Consider the following 16,615-nt stretch of genomic DNA (forward strand, 5'->3'; position numbering starts at 1 on the left):
GCACTGGTAAGACGCATCAAATTGGTTAAAAGTTCAGGTAATTTTTAGACAATGTTGGATTAAGTATCATGTATATTGATTTAGGAATTATATTGATTATATTTATGGACCAAATGCGAGGGTACTGAAAACGTGTCCAGGACGCTAAGGGCTTCTAAAGATCAAAGGAGAGACCGACCACAGCATCTCAACATTAGCGGACTTTGTCCCAACGTGGAGAAACCATGCAGAAGATGCGCAGGCAGGTTCAGCTACTGTGTGTTGTCCTCCTGGTGACCATCCAGGTGTCAGTCAAGAGCTTCCCCACCAACAGTCAAAAAAGCGCAGTCCCCAACGGCAGGAGCACTTCGACCACGGAGGTAAAAGCATGCCCACTTTATCAATAACGAGGGGTTTATGTCATTTGTTAATTTTATTAACAAAATACAAAAAACTTGTTTTATGATTGGGAAATTGGAAATGTGGTGAAACTTCACAGGGTAACATTTATGAATTGATGCGTAATGTCACATTCACACCTTGGCTGCGTGTAACACATTGTAGCCTGAAATGACGTTATTGTTTAGGGATTGGCAGCATACATCATAAGGTAAATCTATCGGGTGAAACTCTTACTTCTGAGAGCCCAATAGGTCAGAGACCGTGAACAACGATGAAGTCGTCCAAAGTGGCTACATTGCGCAATCACTTTGATGAAGTGAAAACTGACGGGGTCGGGAGCTGGGAAGAGCACTAGACACTAAATCATGTGAAACGTTTGTTTTCTCTTTACGTGTACATACAAAAATGTACTGCAGAATGAATGATCTCAGGCAGTTCTGGGGCTGACAGGGACAGTAGCAGAGATGGTCCAGTGATGATAACACCCTGTGAGGGAGGAACTCATACCCCATCAGACCCCAAATACCCCCCTCAGGTCTGCCAGTTTGGTTGTCTAATGTGATCCAGGAGGCCTCAGTTGGTAGAGTATGGCGCTTGCCAAGTCAGGATTGTGGGCTGGATTCCCGGGAACAACCCATATGCAAATTGTATGCACAAATGACTGTAAATCGATTTGGGTAAAGGCATCTGCTAAATGGCATATATATGATTATATTATGTTGCTGAATAGACTTGCTCCATAGACTTTCTCCGTAGACCTTCTCCAGTTTATACAGTGATGGGCTGTATTCTAATCTGTATGAAGATGAAGGCATTGCACTTCACATAGACCTGCATTTGATTATGATGGTATTACTATGCTATACAGTCATGACTCAGTTACTAGTCATCATGTGTCTTCCAGGGTTCAGGGAGCATGTCAAAAGTAAAGGGTCAGAGGTCAGAGGGTTAAGCAAGTGTAGCCTTCGGCTAGTACACTTAATGATGATTTACAGAACTGGGGAGGGGTCCTCGTACTCTCCCTCTCATTCTCTCTCTCTCTTTCTCTATCTATCAGTGGCGGTCTTTGATGTTTAAGATCTATCTATCTATCTATCTATCTATCTATCTATCTATCTATCTATCTATCTATCTATCTATCTATCTATCTATCTATCTATCTATCTATCTACCCCTTTCTCCTCTCTCCTCTCTCTCTTTCCCCTTCCTCCCTCTATCTTATTCTCTTTCTCTCTCTCCCTCTATCTTATTCTCTTCTCTCCCCCTTTCTCTCTCTCTCTCTCTCTCATCTTATTCTCTTTCTCCCCCTCTCTCTTCCTCCCTCTATCTTATTCTCTTTCTCCCCCTCTCTCTTCCTCCCTCTATCTTATTCTCTTTCTCTCTCTCTCCTCTATCTTATTCTTTTCCTCCCCTTTCTCTCTCTATCCCTCCATCTTATTCTCTTTCTCCCCCTCTCTCTTCCTCCCTCCATCTTATTCTCTTCCTCCCCTCTATCTTATTCTCTTTCTCCCCCTCTCTCTTCCTCCCTCCATCTTATTCTCTTTCTCCCTCCATCTTATTCTCTTTCTCCCCTCTCTCTCTCTCTCTCTCCCTCCATCTTATTCTCTTTCTCCCTCCATCTTATTCTCTTTCTCCCCTCTCTCTCTCTCTCTCCCTCCATCTTATTCTCTTTCTCCCTCCATCTTATTCTCTTTCTCCCCCCCCTCTCTCTTCCTCCCTCTATCTTATTCTCTTTCTCCCCCTCTCAATTCAATTGAATTCAATTCAAGGGCTTTATTGGCATGGGAAACATGTGTTGACATTGCCAAAGCAAGTGAGGCATATAATATATAAAGTGAATATATAAAGTTAAATAAACAATAAAAATTAACAGTAAACATTACACATACAGAAGTTTCAAAACAATAGACATTACAAATGTCATATTATATATATACAGTGTTTTAACAAGGTACAAATGGTTAAAGGACACAAGATAAAATAAATAAGCATAAATATGGGTTGTATTTACAATGGTGTGTGTTCTTCACTGGTTGCCCTTTTCTCGTGGCAACAGGTCACAAATCTTGCTGCTGTGACGGCACACTGTGGAATTTCACCCAGTAGATATGGGAGTTTATCAAAATTGGATTTGTTTTCAAATTCTTTGTGGATCTGTGTAATCTGAGGGAAATATGTCTCTCTAATATGGTCATACATTGGGCAGGAGGTTAGGAAGTGCAGCTCAGTTTCCACCTCATTTTGTGGGCAGTGAGCACATAGCCTGTCTTCTCTTGAGAGCCATGTCTGCCTACGGCGGCCTTTCTCAATAGCAAGGCTATGCTCACTGAGTCTGTACCTCTCTCTCTCTCTGTACCCCTTCCTCCCTCTATCTTATTCTCTTTCTCTCTCTCCCTCTATCTTATTCTCTTCCTCCCCTTTCTCTCTCTCTCCCTCCATCTTATTCTCTTTCTCCCCCCCTCTCTCTTCCTCCCTCTATCTTATTCTCTTTCTCCCCCCCTCTCTCTTCCTCCCTCTATCTTATTCTCTTTCTCTCTCTCCCTCTATCTTATTCTCTTCCTCCCCTTTCTCTCTCTCTCCCTCCATCTTATTCTCTTTCTCCCCCCTCTCTCTTCCTCCCTCCATCTTATTCTCTTCCTCCCTCTATCTTATTCTCTTTCTCCCCCTCTCTCTTCCTCCCTCCATCTTATTCTCTTCCTCCCTCTATCTTATTCTCTTTCTCCCCCCTCTCTCTTCCTCCCTCCATCTTATTCTCTTTCTCCCTCCATCTTATTCTCTTTCTCCCCTCTCTCTCTCTCTCTCTCCCTCCATCTTATTATCTTCCTCCCTCTATCTTATTCTATTTCCCCCCTCTCTCTTCCTCCATCTATCTTATTCTCTTCCTCCCCTCTCTCTCTCCCTCCCTCCATCTTATTCTCTTTCTCCCCTCTCTCTCTCTCTCTCCTCCATCTTATTCTCTTTCTCCCCTCTCTCTCTCTCTCTCCCTCCATCTTATTCTCTTTCTCCCTCCATCTTATTCTCTTTCTCCCCTCTCTCTCTCTCCTCCCTCCATCTTATTCTCTTTCTCCCTCCATCTTATTCTCTTTCTCCCCCTCTCTCTCTTCTCCCTCTATCTTATTCTCTTTCTCCTCCCCTCTCAATTCAATTGAATTCAATTCAAGGGCTTTATTGGCATGGGAAACATGTGTTGACATTGCCAAAGCAAGTGAGGCATATAATATATAAAGTGAATATATAAAGTTAAATAAACAATAAAAATTAACAGTAAACTTACACATACAGAAGTTTCAAAACAATAGACATTACAAATGTCATATTATATATATACAGTGTTTTAACAAGGTACAAATGGTTAAAGGACACAAGATAAAATAAATAAGCATAAATATTGGTGTGTGTTCTTCACTGGTTTTGCCCTTTTCTCGTGGCAACAGGTCACAAATCTTGCTGCTGTGACGGCACACTGTGGAATTTCACCCAGTAGATATGGGAGTTTATCAAAATGGATTTGTTTTCAAATTCTTTGTGGATCAATCTGAGGGAAATATGTCTCTCTAATATGGTCATCATTGGGCAGGAGGTTTGCAGCTCAGTTTCCACCTCATTTTGTGGGCAGTGAGCACATTATTCTCTTGAGAGCCATGTCTGCTCCCCTCTCAATAGCAAGGCTATGCTCACTGAGTCTGTACCTCTCTCTCTCGCTGTACCCCTTCCTTCCTCTATCTTATTCTCTTTCTCTCTCTCCCTCTATCTTATTCTCTTCCTCCCTTTCTCTCTCTCCCTCCATCTTATTCTCTTTCTCCCCCTCTCTCTTCCTCCCTCTATCTTATTCTCTTTCTCCCCCTCTCTCTTCCTCCCTCTATCTTATTCTCTTTCTCTCTCTCCCTCTATCTTATTCTCTTCCTCCCCTTTATCTCTCTCTCTCCATCTTATTCTCTTTCTCCCCCTCTCTCTTCCTCCCTCCATCTTATTCTCTTCCTCCCTCTATCTTATTCTCTTTCTCCCCCTCTCTCTTCCTCCCTCCATCTTATTCTCTTTCTCCCTCCATCTTATTCTCTTTCTCCCCTCTCTCTCTCTCTCTCCCTCCATCTTATTCTCTTTCTCCCCTCCATCTTATTCTCCCCCCTCTCTCTTCCTCCATCTATCTTATTCTCTTCCTCCCCTCTCTCTCTCCCTCCCTCCATCTTATTCTCTTTCTCCCCTCTCTCTCTCTCTCTCCTCCATCTTATTCTCTTTCTCCCCTCTCTCTCTCTCTCTCCCTCCATCTTATTCTCTTTCTCCCTCCATCTTATTCTCTTTCTCCCCTCTCTCTCTCTCTCCCTCCATCTTATTCTCTTTCTCCCTCCATCTTATTCTCTTTCTCCCTCCATCTTATTCTCTTTCTCCCTCTCTCTCTCTCTCTCTCTCCCTCCATCTTATTCTCTTCCCCCTATCTTATTCTCTTTCTCCCCCTCTCTCTTCCTCCCTCCATCTTATTCTCTTTCTCCCTCCATCTTATTCTCTTTCTCCCCTCTCTCTCTCTCTCTCCCTCCATCTTATTCTCTTTCTCCCCTCTCTCTCTCTCTCCCTCCATCTTATTCTCTTTCTCCCCTCTCTCTCTCTCCTCCCTCCATCTTATTCTCTTTCTCCCCTCTCTCTCTCTCTCTCCCTCCATCTTATTCTCTTTCTCCCCTCTCTCTCTCTCTCTCTCTCCCTCCATCTTATTCTCTTTCTCCCTCCATCTTATTCTCTTTCTCCCCTCTCTCTCTCTTCCTCCCTCTATCTTATTCTCTTTCTCCCTCCATCTTATTCTCTTTCTCCCACCATCTTATTCTCTTTCTCCCTCTCTCTCTCCTCTCCTCTCTCCCCTCCATCTTATTCTCTTTCTCCCTCTATCTTATTCTCTTCTCCCTTCTCCCTCCCTCTATCTTATTCTCTTTCTCCCCTCTCTCTTCTCTCTATCTTATTCTCTTTCTCTCTCTCCCCATCTTATTCTCTTTCTCCCTCTCTCTCTCTCTCCCTCCATCTTATTCTCTTTCTCCCCTCTCTCTTCCTCCCTCCATCTTATTCTCTTCCTCCCTCTATCTTATTCTCTTTCTCCCCTCTCTCTCCTCCCTCCATCTTATTCTCTTTCTCCCTCCATCTTATTCTCTTTCTCCCCTCTCTCTCTCTCTCCCCTCCATCTTATTATCTTCCTCCCTCTATCTTATTCTCCCCCTCTCTCTTCCTCCATCTATCTTATTCTCTTCCTCCCCTCTCTCTCTCCCCTCCCTCCATCTTATTCTCTTTCTCCCCTCTCTCTCTCTTCTCTCCCTCCATCTTATTCTCTTTCTCCCCTCTCTCTCTCTCTCCCTCCATCTTATTCTCTTTCTCTCTCCATCTTATTCTCTTTCTCCCCTCTCTCTCTCTCCCTCCATCTTATTCTCTTTCTCCCTCTCTCTTCTCTTTCTCCCACCATCTTATTCCCTCCCTCTCTCTCCTCTCCATCTTATTCTCTTTCTCCCTCTCTTATTCTCTTCCTCCCCTCTCTCTCTCCCTCCATCTTATTCTCTTTCTCCTCTCTCTCTCTCTCTCCCTCCATCTTATTCTCTTTCTCCCCTCTCTCTCTCTCTCCCCTCCATCTTATTTTCTCCTCCATCTTATTCTCTGGTTCCCTCCATCTTATTCTCTTTCTCCCCTCTCTCTCTCTCTCTCTCTCTCTCTGAATCTTATTCTGAGGACGCTCTGTCTTCACACAAACAACCATCTTACTAATCCAAACTCTGAACTGGAATGTAGGCAGCGATATTGGATATGACTCTCTTGTGTGATATGTGTGTGTGATGTGTGTGTGTGTGATATGTGTGTGTGATGTGTGTGTGTGTGATGTGTATGTGTATGTGTGTGTGTGTGTGTGTGTGTGTGTGTGTGTGTGTGTGTGTGTGTGTGTGTGTGTGTGTGTGTGTGTGATGTGTGTGTGATGTGTGTATGTGTGTGTTAAATGCGTGTGTGTTTGTGTGTGCGTGTGTGGTGTGTGTGATGTGTATGTGTGATGTGTGTGTTTGATGTGTGATGTGTGTGTGTGATGTGTGATGTGTGTGTGTGATGTTTGTGTGTGTGTGTGTGTGTGTGATGTGTATGTGTGATGTGTGATGTGTGATGTGTATGTGATATGTGTGATGTGTGTGTGTGATGTGTGTGTGTGATGTGTGTGTGATGTGTGATGTGTGTGATATGTGTGATGTGTGTGTGTGTGATGTGTGTGTGTGATGTGTGATGTGTGTGTGTGATGTGTGATGTGATATGTGTGTGTGATGTGATGTGTGTGTGTGTGATGTGTGTGTGTGATGTGTGATGTGTATGTGTGATGTGTGATGTGATATGTGTGATGTGTGTGTGTGTGATGTGTGTGTGATGTGTGATGTGATGTGTGTGTGTGATGTGTGTGTGATGTGTGATGTGATATGTGTGATGTGTATGTGATATGTGTGATGTGTGTGTGTGTGATGTGTGTGTGTGATGTGTGTGTGTGATGTGTGATGTGATATGTGTGATGTGATATGTGTGATGTGTGTGTGATGTGTGATGTGTATGTGTGATGTGTGTGATATGTGTGATGTGTGTGTGTGATGTGTGTGTGTGATGTGTGTGTGTGATGTGTGATGTGATATGTGTGATGTGTGTGTGTGATGTGTATGTGATATGTGTGTGATGTGTATGTGTGATGTGTGTGTGTGTGTGTGTGATGTGTCTGATGTGTGATGTGTATGTGATATGTGTGATGTGTGTGTGTGTGTGTGTGTGTGTGTGTGTGTGTGTGTGTGTGTGTGTGTGTGTGTGTGTGTGATGTGTATGTGATATGTGTGATGTGATGTGTGATGTGATATGTGTGTGTGTGTGTGTGTGTGTGTGATGTGTGGGTGTGATGTGTGTGTTGTGTGTGATGTGTGTGATGTGTGTGTGTGTGTGTGTGTGTGATGTGTGTGATGTGTGTGTGTGTTAAATGCGTATGTGTGTTTGTGTGTGTGTGTGATGTGTGTGTGTGTGTGTGTGTGTGTGTGTGTGTGTGTGTGTGTGTGTGTGTGTGTGTGTGTGTGATGTGTGGTGTGTGTGTGTGTGATGTGTGGTGTGTGTGTGTGTGCGTGTGTGGTGTGTGTGATGTGTATGTGATGTGTGTGATGTGTGTGTTAAATGCGTATGTGTGTTTGTGTGTGTGTGTGATGTGTGTGTGTGTGTGTGCGTGTGTGGTGTGTGATGTGTATGTGATATGTGTGATGTGTGTGTGTGATATGTGTGTGTGTGATGTGTGTGTGTGTGTGATCTGTAGAGTGCTGGGGTATGTGTTTCATTGAAGCGAGTGGTTGGTTCACATAGGTCAGAGTGAGCCGGAGAGGCTGAACATTTGAGGACGCCTGTCTTGTAATCCAAACTCTGAACTGGAATGTGGCAGCTGATGTTGGATATGACTCTCGTGTGTGTGTGTGATATGTGTGTCTGATGTGTGTGTGTGATGTGTATGTGTGTGTGTGTGTGTGTGTGTGTGTGTGTGTGTGTGTGTGTGTGTGTGTGTGTGTGTGTGTGTGTGTGTGTGATGTGTGTGATGTGTGTGTGAAATGTGTGTGATGTGTGTGTTAAATGTGTATGTGTGTTTGTGTGTGTGTGTGTGATGTGTGTGTGTGTGATGTGTGTGTGTGTGTGTGCGTGTGTGGTGTGTGTGATGTGTGTGTGTGATGTGTATGTGATATGTGTGATGTGTGATGTGTGATGTGTGTGTGTGATGTGTGATGTGTGATGTGTGATGTGTATGTGATATGTGTGATGTGTGTATGTGTGATATGTGTGATGTGTGTGTGAAATGTGTGTGATGTGTGTGTTAAATGTGTGTGTGTGTTGTGTGTGTGTGTGATGTGTGTGTGTGTGATGTGTGGTGTGTGTGTGTGCGTGTGTGGTGTGTGTGATGTGTCTGTGTGATGTGTATGTGATGTATGTGATGTGTATGTGATATGTGTGAAATGTGTGTGATGTGTGTGTTAAATGTGTATGTGTGTTTGTGTGTGTGTGTGTGATGTGTCTGTGTGATGTGTATGTGATATGTGTGTGTGTGATGTGTATGTGATATGTGTGATGTGATGTGATATGCGTGTGTGTGTGTGTGTGTGTGTGTGTGTGTGTGTGTGTGTGTGTGTGTGTGTGTGATGTGTGTGTGTGATGTGTGTGATGTGTGATGTGTATGTGATGTGTGTTTTGTGTGTGTGTGTGATGTGTGTGTGTGTTAAATGCGTATGTGTGTTTGTGTGTGTGTGTGATGTGTGTGTGTGTGTGTGTGTGTGTGTGTGTGTGTGTGTGTGTGTGTGTGTGTGTGTGTGATGTGTGTGTGTGTGATGTGTGGTGTGTGTGTGTGATGTGTGGTGTGTGTGTGTGCGTGTGTGGTGTGTGTGATGTGTGTGATGTGTGTGTTAAATGCGTATGTGTGTTTGTGTGTGATGTGTGATGTGTGTGTGTGTGTGTGCGTGTGTGGTGTGTGTGATGTGTATGTGATATGTGTGATGTGTGTGTGTGATATGTGTGATGTGTGATGTGTGTGTGTGATGTGTATGTGATATGTGTGATGTGTGTGTGTGATGTGTGTGTGTGATGTGTGATCTGTAGAGTGCTGGGGTATGTGTTTTCATTGAAGCGAGTGGTTGGGTCACATAGGTCAGAGTGAGCCGGAGAGGCTGAACATTTGAGGGACGCCTGTCTTACACACAAACAACCACTTACTAATCCAAACTCTGAACTGGAATGTAGGCAGCGATATTGGATATGACTCTCGTGTGTGTGTGTGATATGTGTGTCTGATGTGTGTGTGTGATGTGTATGTGTGTGTGTGTGATGTGTGTGTGTGTGTGTGTGTGTGTGTGTGTGTGTGTGTGTGTGTGTGTGTGTGTGTGTGTGTGTGTGTGTGTGTGTGATATGTGTGTGATGTGTGTGTGAAATGTGTGTGATGTGTGTGTTAAATGTGTATGTGTGTTTGTGTGTGTGATGTGTGGTGTGTGTGTATGCGTGTGTGGTGTGTGTGATGTGTGTGTGTGATGTGTGATGTGTGTGTGTGTGATGTGTGATGTGTGATGTGTCTGATGTGTGATGTGTATGTGATATGTGTGATGTGTGTGTGTGTGTGATGTGTGATGTGTGTGTGTGTGTGTGTGTGTGTGTGTGTGTGTGTGTGTGTGTGTGTGTGATGTGTGTGATATGTGTGTGTGATGTGTGTGATATGTGTGATGTGTGATGTGTGATGTGTGTGTGTGATGTGTATGTGATATGTGTGATGTGTGTGTGTGATGTGTGATGTGTATGTGTGATGTGTGTGTGTGATGTGTATGTGATATGTGTGATGTGTGTGATGTGTGTGTGTGATGTTTGATGTGTATGTGATATGTGTGATGTGTGTGTGTGATTTGTATGTGATATGTGTGTGTGTGATGTGTGATGTGTGTGTGTGTGTGTGATGTGTGTGTCTGATGTGTGATATATGTGTGATGTGTGTGTGTGTGTGTGTGTGTGTGTGTGTGTGTGTGTGTGATGTGTGATGTGATATGTGTGTGTGTGTGTGATGTGTGATGTGTGTGTGTGTGGTGTGTGTGATGTGTGTGATGTGTGATGTGTGTGTGTGATATGTGTGATGTGTGATGTGTGTGTGTGATGTGTGTGATATGTGTGATGTGTGATGTGTGCGTGTGATGTGTGATGTGTGATGTGTGTGTGTGTGTGATGTGTGTGTGATGTGTATGTGATATGTGTGATGTGTGTGTGTGATGTGTGATGTGTGATGTGTGTGTGATGTGTGATGTGTGTGTGTGATGTGTGATATGTGTGTGTGATGTGTGTGTGTGATGTGTGATGTGTATGTGATATGTGTGATGTGTGTGTGTGATGTGATATGTGTGATGTGTATGTGTGTGTGTGTGTGTGTGTGTGTGTGTGTGTGTGTGTGTGTGATGTGTATGTGTGTGTGTGTGTGTGATGTGTGATGTGTGATGTGTGATGTGATGTGTGTGTGTGTGAGATGTGTGTGTGATGTGTATGTGATATGTGTGATGTGTGTGATGTGTGTGTGTATGTGATGTGTGTGTGTGTGTGTGTGTGTGTGTGTGTGTGTGTGTGTGTGTGTGTGTGTGTGTGTGTGTGTGTGTGTGTGTGTGTGATGTGTGATGTGATGTGTGTGTGTGTGTGATGTGTGATGTGTGTGTGTGATGTGTGTGATGTGTGTGATATGTGTGATGTGTGTGTGTGATATGTGTGATGTGTGATGTGTGTGTGTGATGTGTATGTGATATGTGTGATGTGTGATGTGTGCGTGTGATGTGTGATGTGTGATGTGTGTGTGTGTGTGATGTGTGTGTGTGATGTGTATGTGATATGTGTGATGTGTGTGTGTGTGTGTGTGTGTGTGTGTGTGTGTGTGTGTGATGTGTGTGTGTGATGTGTGATATGTGTGTGTGATGTGTGTGTGATGTGTGATGTGTATGTGATATGTGTGATGTGTGTGTGTGTGATGTGATGTGTGATGTGTATGTGTGTGTGTGTGTGTGTGTGTGTGTGTGTGTGTGTGTGTGTGATGTGTATGTGTGTGTGTGTGTGTGATGTGTGATGTGTGATGTGTGATGTGATATGTGTGTGTGTGTGAGATGTGTGTGTGTGATGTGTATGTGATATGTGTGATGTGTGTGATGTGTGTGTGTATGTGATGTGTGTGTGTGTGTGTGTGTGTGTGTGTGTGTGTGTGTGTGTGTGTGTGTGTGTGTGTGTGTGTGTGTGTGTGTGTGTGTGTGTGTGTGTGATATGTGTGTGATGTGTGAGTTAAATGTGTGTGTTTGTGTGTGTGTGTGATGTGTGTGCGTGTGGGTGTGTGTGTGTGTGTGATGTGTGGTGTGTGTGTGGTGTGTGTGATGTGTATGTGATATGTGTGATGTGTGTGTGTGGTCTGTGTGTTAAATGCGTATGTGTGTTTGTGTGTGTGATGTGTTTGTGTGTGTGTGCGTGTGTGGTGTGTGTGATGTGTATGTGATATGTGTGATGTGTGTGTGTGATATGTGTGATGTGTGATGTGTGTGTGTGATGTGTATGTGTGATGTGTGTGTGTGATGTGTGTGTGTGATGTGTGATGTGTGATGTGTGTGTGTGATGTGTGTGTGTGATGTGTATGTGATATGTGTGATGTGTGTGTGATGTGTGATGTGTGTGTGTGATGTGTGATGTGTGATGTGTATGTGATATGTGTGATGTGTGTGTGTGATGTGTCTGTGTGATGTGTATGTGATATGTGTGATGTGTGATGTGTGATGTGTGATGTGTGTGTGTGATGTGTGATGTGTGTGTGTGATGTGTGTGTGTGATGTGTGATGTGTGTGATATGTGTGATATGTGTGTGTGATGTGTGATGTGTGATGTGTGTGTGTGATGTGTGTGTGTGATGTGTGATGTGTGTGTGTGATGTGTGTGTGTGATGTGTGATGTGTGTGATATGTGTGATGTGTGTGTGTGATGTGTGATGTGTATGTGATATGTGTGATGTGTGTGTGTGTGTGTGATGTGTATGTGATATGTGTGATGTGTATGTGTGTGTGTGTGTGTGTGTGTGTGTGTGTGTGTGTGTGTGTTTATGTGATATGTGTGATGTGTGTGTGTGTGTGTGTGTGTGTGTGTGTGTGTGTGTGATGTGTGATGTGTGATGTGATATGTGTGTGTGTGTGTGATGTGTGTGTGTGATGTGTGTGTGATGTGTGTGATGTGTGTGTGTATGTGTGTGTGTGTGTGTGTGTGTGTGTGTGTGTGTGATATGTGTGTGATGTGTGTGTAAATGCGTATGTGTGTTTGTGTGTGTGTGTGTGATGTGTGTGCGTGTGTGTGTGTGTGTGTGTGTGTGATGTGTGTGTGTGTGTGTGTGTGTGATGTGTATGTGATATGTGTGATGTGTGTGTGTCTGTGTGTTAAATGTATGTGTGTTTGTGTTTGTGTCTGTGATGTGTTTGTGTGTGTGTGCGTGTGTGGTGTGTGTGATGTGTATGTGATATGTGTGATGTGTGTGTGTGATATGTGTGATGTGTGATGTGTGTGTGTGATGTGTATGTGTGATGTGTGTGTGTGATGTGTGATGTGTGTGTGTGATGTGTGATGTGTGATGTGTGATGTGTGTGTGTGATGTGTATGTGATATGTGTGATGTGTGATGTGTGTGTGTGATGTGTGATGTGTGTGTGTGATGTGTGTGTGTGATGTGTATGTGATATGTGTGATGTGTGTGTGTGATGTATGTGATGTGTATGTGATATGTGTGATGTGTGATATGTGTGTGTGATGTGTGATGTGTGATGTGTGTGTGTGATGTGTGATGTGTCTGTGTGATGTATGTGATGTGTATGTGATATGTGTGATGTGTGATATGTGTGTGTGATGTGTGATGTGTGATGTGTATGTGATATGTGTGATGTGTCTGTGTGATGTATGTGATGTGTATGTGATATGTGTGATGTGTGATATGTGTGTGTGATGTGTGATGTGTGATGTGTATGTGATATGTGTGATGTGTCTGTGTGATGTATGTGATGTGTATGTGATATGTGTGATGTGTGTGTGATGTGTGATGTTTGTGTGTGTGATGTGTATGTGATATGTGTGATATGTGTGATGTGTATGTGATATGTGTCATGTGTGTGTGTGATGTGTGATGTGTATGTGATATGTGTGATGTGTGTGTGTGTGTGATGTGATATGTGATATGTGTGTGTGTGATGTGTGATGTGTGTGTGTGATGTGTATGTGATATGTGTGATGTGTGTGATGTGTGTGTGTGATGTGTGTGTCTGATGTGTGTGTGTGATGTGTGATGTGTGTGTGTGTGTGTGTGTGTGTGTGTGTGTGTGTGTGTGTGTGTGTGTGTGTGTGTGTGTGTGATATGTGTGTGATGTGTGTGTGAAATGTGTGTGATGTGTGTGTTAAATGTGTATGTGTGTTTGTGTGTGTGATGTGTGGTGTGTGTGTATGCGTGTGTGGTGTGTGTGTGTGTGTGTGTGTGTGATGTGTGTGTGTGTGTGTGTGTGTGATGTGTGTGTGTGATGTGTCTGATGTGTGATGTGTATGTGATATGTGTGATGTGTGTGTGATGTGTGATGTGATATGTGTGTGTGTGTGTGTGTGTGTGTGTGTGTGTGTGTGTGTGTGTGTGTGTGTGTGTGTGTGATGTGTATGTGATATGTGTGTGTGATGTGTATGTGATATGTGTGATGTGTGATGTGTGATGTGTGTGTGTGATGTGTATGTGATATGTGTGATGTGTGTGTGTGATGTGTGATGTGTATGTGTGATGTGTGTGTGTGATGTGTATGTGATATGTGTGATGTGTGTGATGTGTGTGTGTGATGTTTGATGTGTATGTGATATGTGTGATGTGTGTGTGTGATTTGTATGTGATATGTGTGTGTGTGATGTGTGATGTGTGTGTGTGTGTGATGTGTGTGTCTGATGTGTGATATATGTGTGATGTGTGTGTGTGTGTGTGTGTGTGTGTGTGTGTGTGTGTGTGTGTGTGTGTGTGTGATGTGATGTGTGATATGTGTGTGTGTGTGTGATGTGTGATGTGTGTGTGTGTGTGTGTGTGGTGTGTGTGATGTGTATGTGATATGTGTGATGTGTGTGTGTGATATGTGTGATGTGTGATGTGTGTGTGTGATGTGTATGTGATATGTGTGATGTGTGATGTGTGCGTGTGATGTGTGATGTGTGATGTGTGTGTGTGTGTGATGTGTGTGTGTGATGTGTATGTGATATGTGTGATGTGTGTGTGTGATGTGTGATGTGTGATGTGTGTGTGTGATGTGTGATGTGTGTGTGTGATGTGTGATGTGTGATGTGTGATGTGTGTGATATGTGTGATATGTGTGTGTGATGTGTGTGTGTGATGTGTGATGTGTATGTGATATGTGTGATGTGTGTGTGTGTGATGTGATATGTGTGATGTGTGTGTGTGTGTGTGTGTGTGTGTGTGTGTGTGTGTGTGTGTGTGTGATGTGTATGTGTATGTGTGTGTGTGTGTGTGTGTGATGTGTGATGTGTGATGTGATATGTGTGTGTGTGAGATGTGTGTGTGTGATGTGTATGTGATATGTGTGATGTGTGTGATGTGTGTGTGTATGTGATGTGTGTGTGTGTGTGTGTGTGTGTGTGTGTGTGTGTGTGTGTGTGTGTGTGTGTGTGATATGTGTGTGATGTGTGTGTTAAATGCGTATGTGTGTTTGTGTGTGTGTGTGATGTGTGTGCGTGTGGTGTGTGTGTGTGTGATGTGTGGTGTGTGTGTGTGTGTGTGATGTGTGTGATATGTGTGATGTGTGTGTGTGGTCTGTGTGTTAAATGCGTATGTGTGTTTGTGTGTGTGATGTGTTTGTGTGTGTGTGCGTGTGTGGTGTGTGTGATGTGTATGTGATATGTGTGATGTGTGTGTGTGATATGTGTGATGTGTGATGTGTGTGATGTGTGTGTGTGATGTGTGTGTGTGATGTGTGTGTGTGATGTGTGTGTGTGATGTGTGTGTGTGATGTGTATGTGATATGTGTGATGTGTGTGTGTGATGTGTGATGTGTGTGTGTGATGTGTGATGTGTGATGTGTATGTGATATGTGTGATGTGTGTGTGTGATGTGTCTGTGTGATGTGTATGTGTATGTGTGTGTGTGATGTGTGATGTGTGATGTGTGTGTGTGATGTGTGATGTGTGTGTGTGATGTGTGTGTGTGATGTGTGATGTGTGTGATATGTGTGTATGTGTGTGTGATGTGTGATGTGTGATGTGTGTGTGTGATGTGTGTGTGTGATGTGTGATGTGTGATGTGTGATATGTGTGATGTGTGATGTGTGATGTGTATGTGATATGTGTGATGTGTGTGTGTGTGTGTGATGTGTATGTGATATGTGTGATGTGTATGTGTGTGTGTGTGTGTGTGTGTGTGTGTGTGTGTGTGATGTGTGTGTGATATGTGTGATGTGTGTGTGTGTGTGTGTGTGTGTGTGTGTGTGTGTGTGATGTGTGATGTGTGATGTGATATGTGTGTGTGTGTGATGTGTGTGTGTGATGTGTGTGTGATGTGTGTGATGTGTGTGTGTGTGTGTGTGTGTGTGTGTGTGTGTGTGTGTGTGTGATGTGTGAAGTGTGTGTTAAATGCGTATGTGTGTTTGTGTGTGTGTGTGTGATGTGTGTGTGTGTGTGTGTGTGTGTGTGATGTGTGTGTGTGTGTGTGTGTGTGATGTGTATGTGATATGTGTGATGTGTGTGTGTGGTCTGTGTGTTAAATGCGTATGTGTGTTTGTGTTTGTGTCTGTGATGTGTTTGTGTGTGTGTGTGCGTGTGTGGTGTGTGTGATGTGTATGTGATATGTGTGATGTGTGTGTGTGATATGTGTGATGTGTGATGTGTGATGTGTGATGTGTGATGTGTGATGTGTGTGTGTGTGATGTGTGATGTGTGTGTGTGATGTGTGATGTGTGATGTGTGATGTGTGTGTGTGATGTGTATGTGATATGTGTGATGTGTGTGTGTGATGTGTGATGTGTGTGTGTGTGTGTGATGTGTATGTGATATGTGTGATGTGTGTGTGTGATGTGTGTGATGTGTATGTGATATGTGTGATGTGTGATATGTGTGTGTGATGTGTGATGTGTGATGTGTGTGTGTGATGTGTGATGTGTGATGTGTATGTGATATGTGTGATGTGTCTGTGTGATGTATGTGATGTGTATGTGATATGTGTGATGTGTGATATGTGTGTGATATGTGTGATGTGTCTGTGTGATGTGTGATGTGTATGTGATATGTGTGATGTGTGTGTGTGTGTGTGTGTGATGTGTGATGTTTGTGTGTGTGTGTGTATGTGATATGTGTGATATGTGTGATGTGTATGTGATATGTGTCATGTGTGTGTGTGATGTGTGATGTGTATGTGATATGTGTGATGTGTGTGTGTGATGTGTCTGTGTGATGTGTATGTGATATGTGTGTGTGTGATGTGTGATGTGTGTGTGTGATGTGTATGTGATATGTGTGATGTGTGTGATGTGTGTGTGTATGTGATGTGTGTGTGTGTGTGTGTGTGTGTGTGTGTGTGTGTGTGTGATATGTGTGTGATGTGTGTGTTAAATGCGTATGTGTGTTTGTGTGTGTGTGTGATGTGTGTGCGTGTGTGTGTGTGTGTGTGTGATGTGTGGTGTGTGTGTGGTGTGTGTGATGTGTATGTGATATGTGTGATG

General features: G+C 43.5%; 1 protein-coding gene across 1 annotated transcript in view; it reads left to right on the plus strand.

Annotated features, from left to right (window-relative positions):
- The first annotated feature begins 224 nt into the window (after positions 1-224).
- Positions 225-16,615, plus strand: part of LOC115125439 (isthmin-2-like) — an 81,060-nt gene continuing 64,669 nt past the window's right edge. Inside the window, exon 1 of the mRNA XM_065025082.1 lies at positions 225-359. Within this exon, the coding sequence (XP_064881154.1) occupies positions 225-359 (135 nt within the window). The remainder of the gene's footprint in view (positions 360-16,615) is intronic.

This window comes from Oncorhynchus nerka, linkage group LG12 (assembly GCF_034236695.1).
Source record: "Oncorhynchus nerka isolate Pitt River linkage group LG12, Oner_Uvic_2.0, whole genome shotgun sequence".
In the NCBI taxonomy this organism is placed as follows: domain Eukaryota; kingdom Metazoa; phylum Chordata; class Actinopteri; order Salmoniformes; family Salmonidae; genus Oncorhynchus; species Oncorhynchus nerka.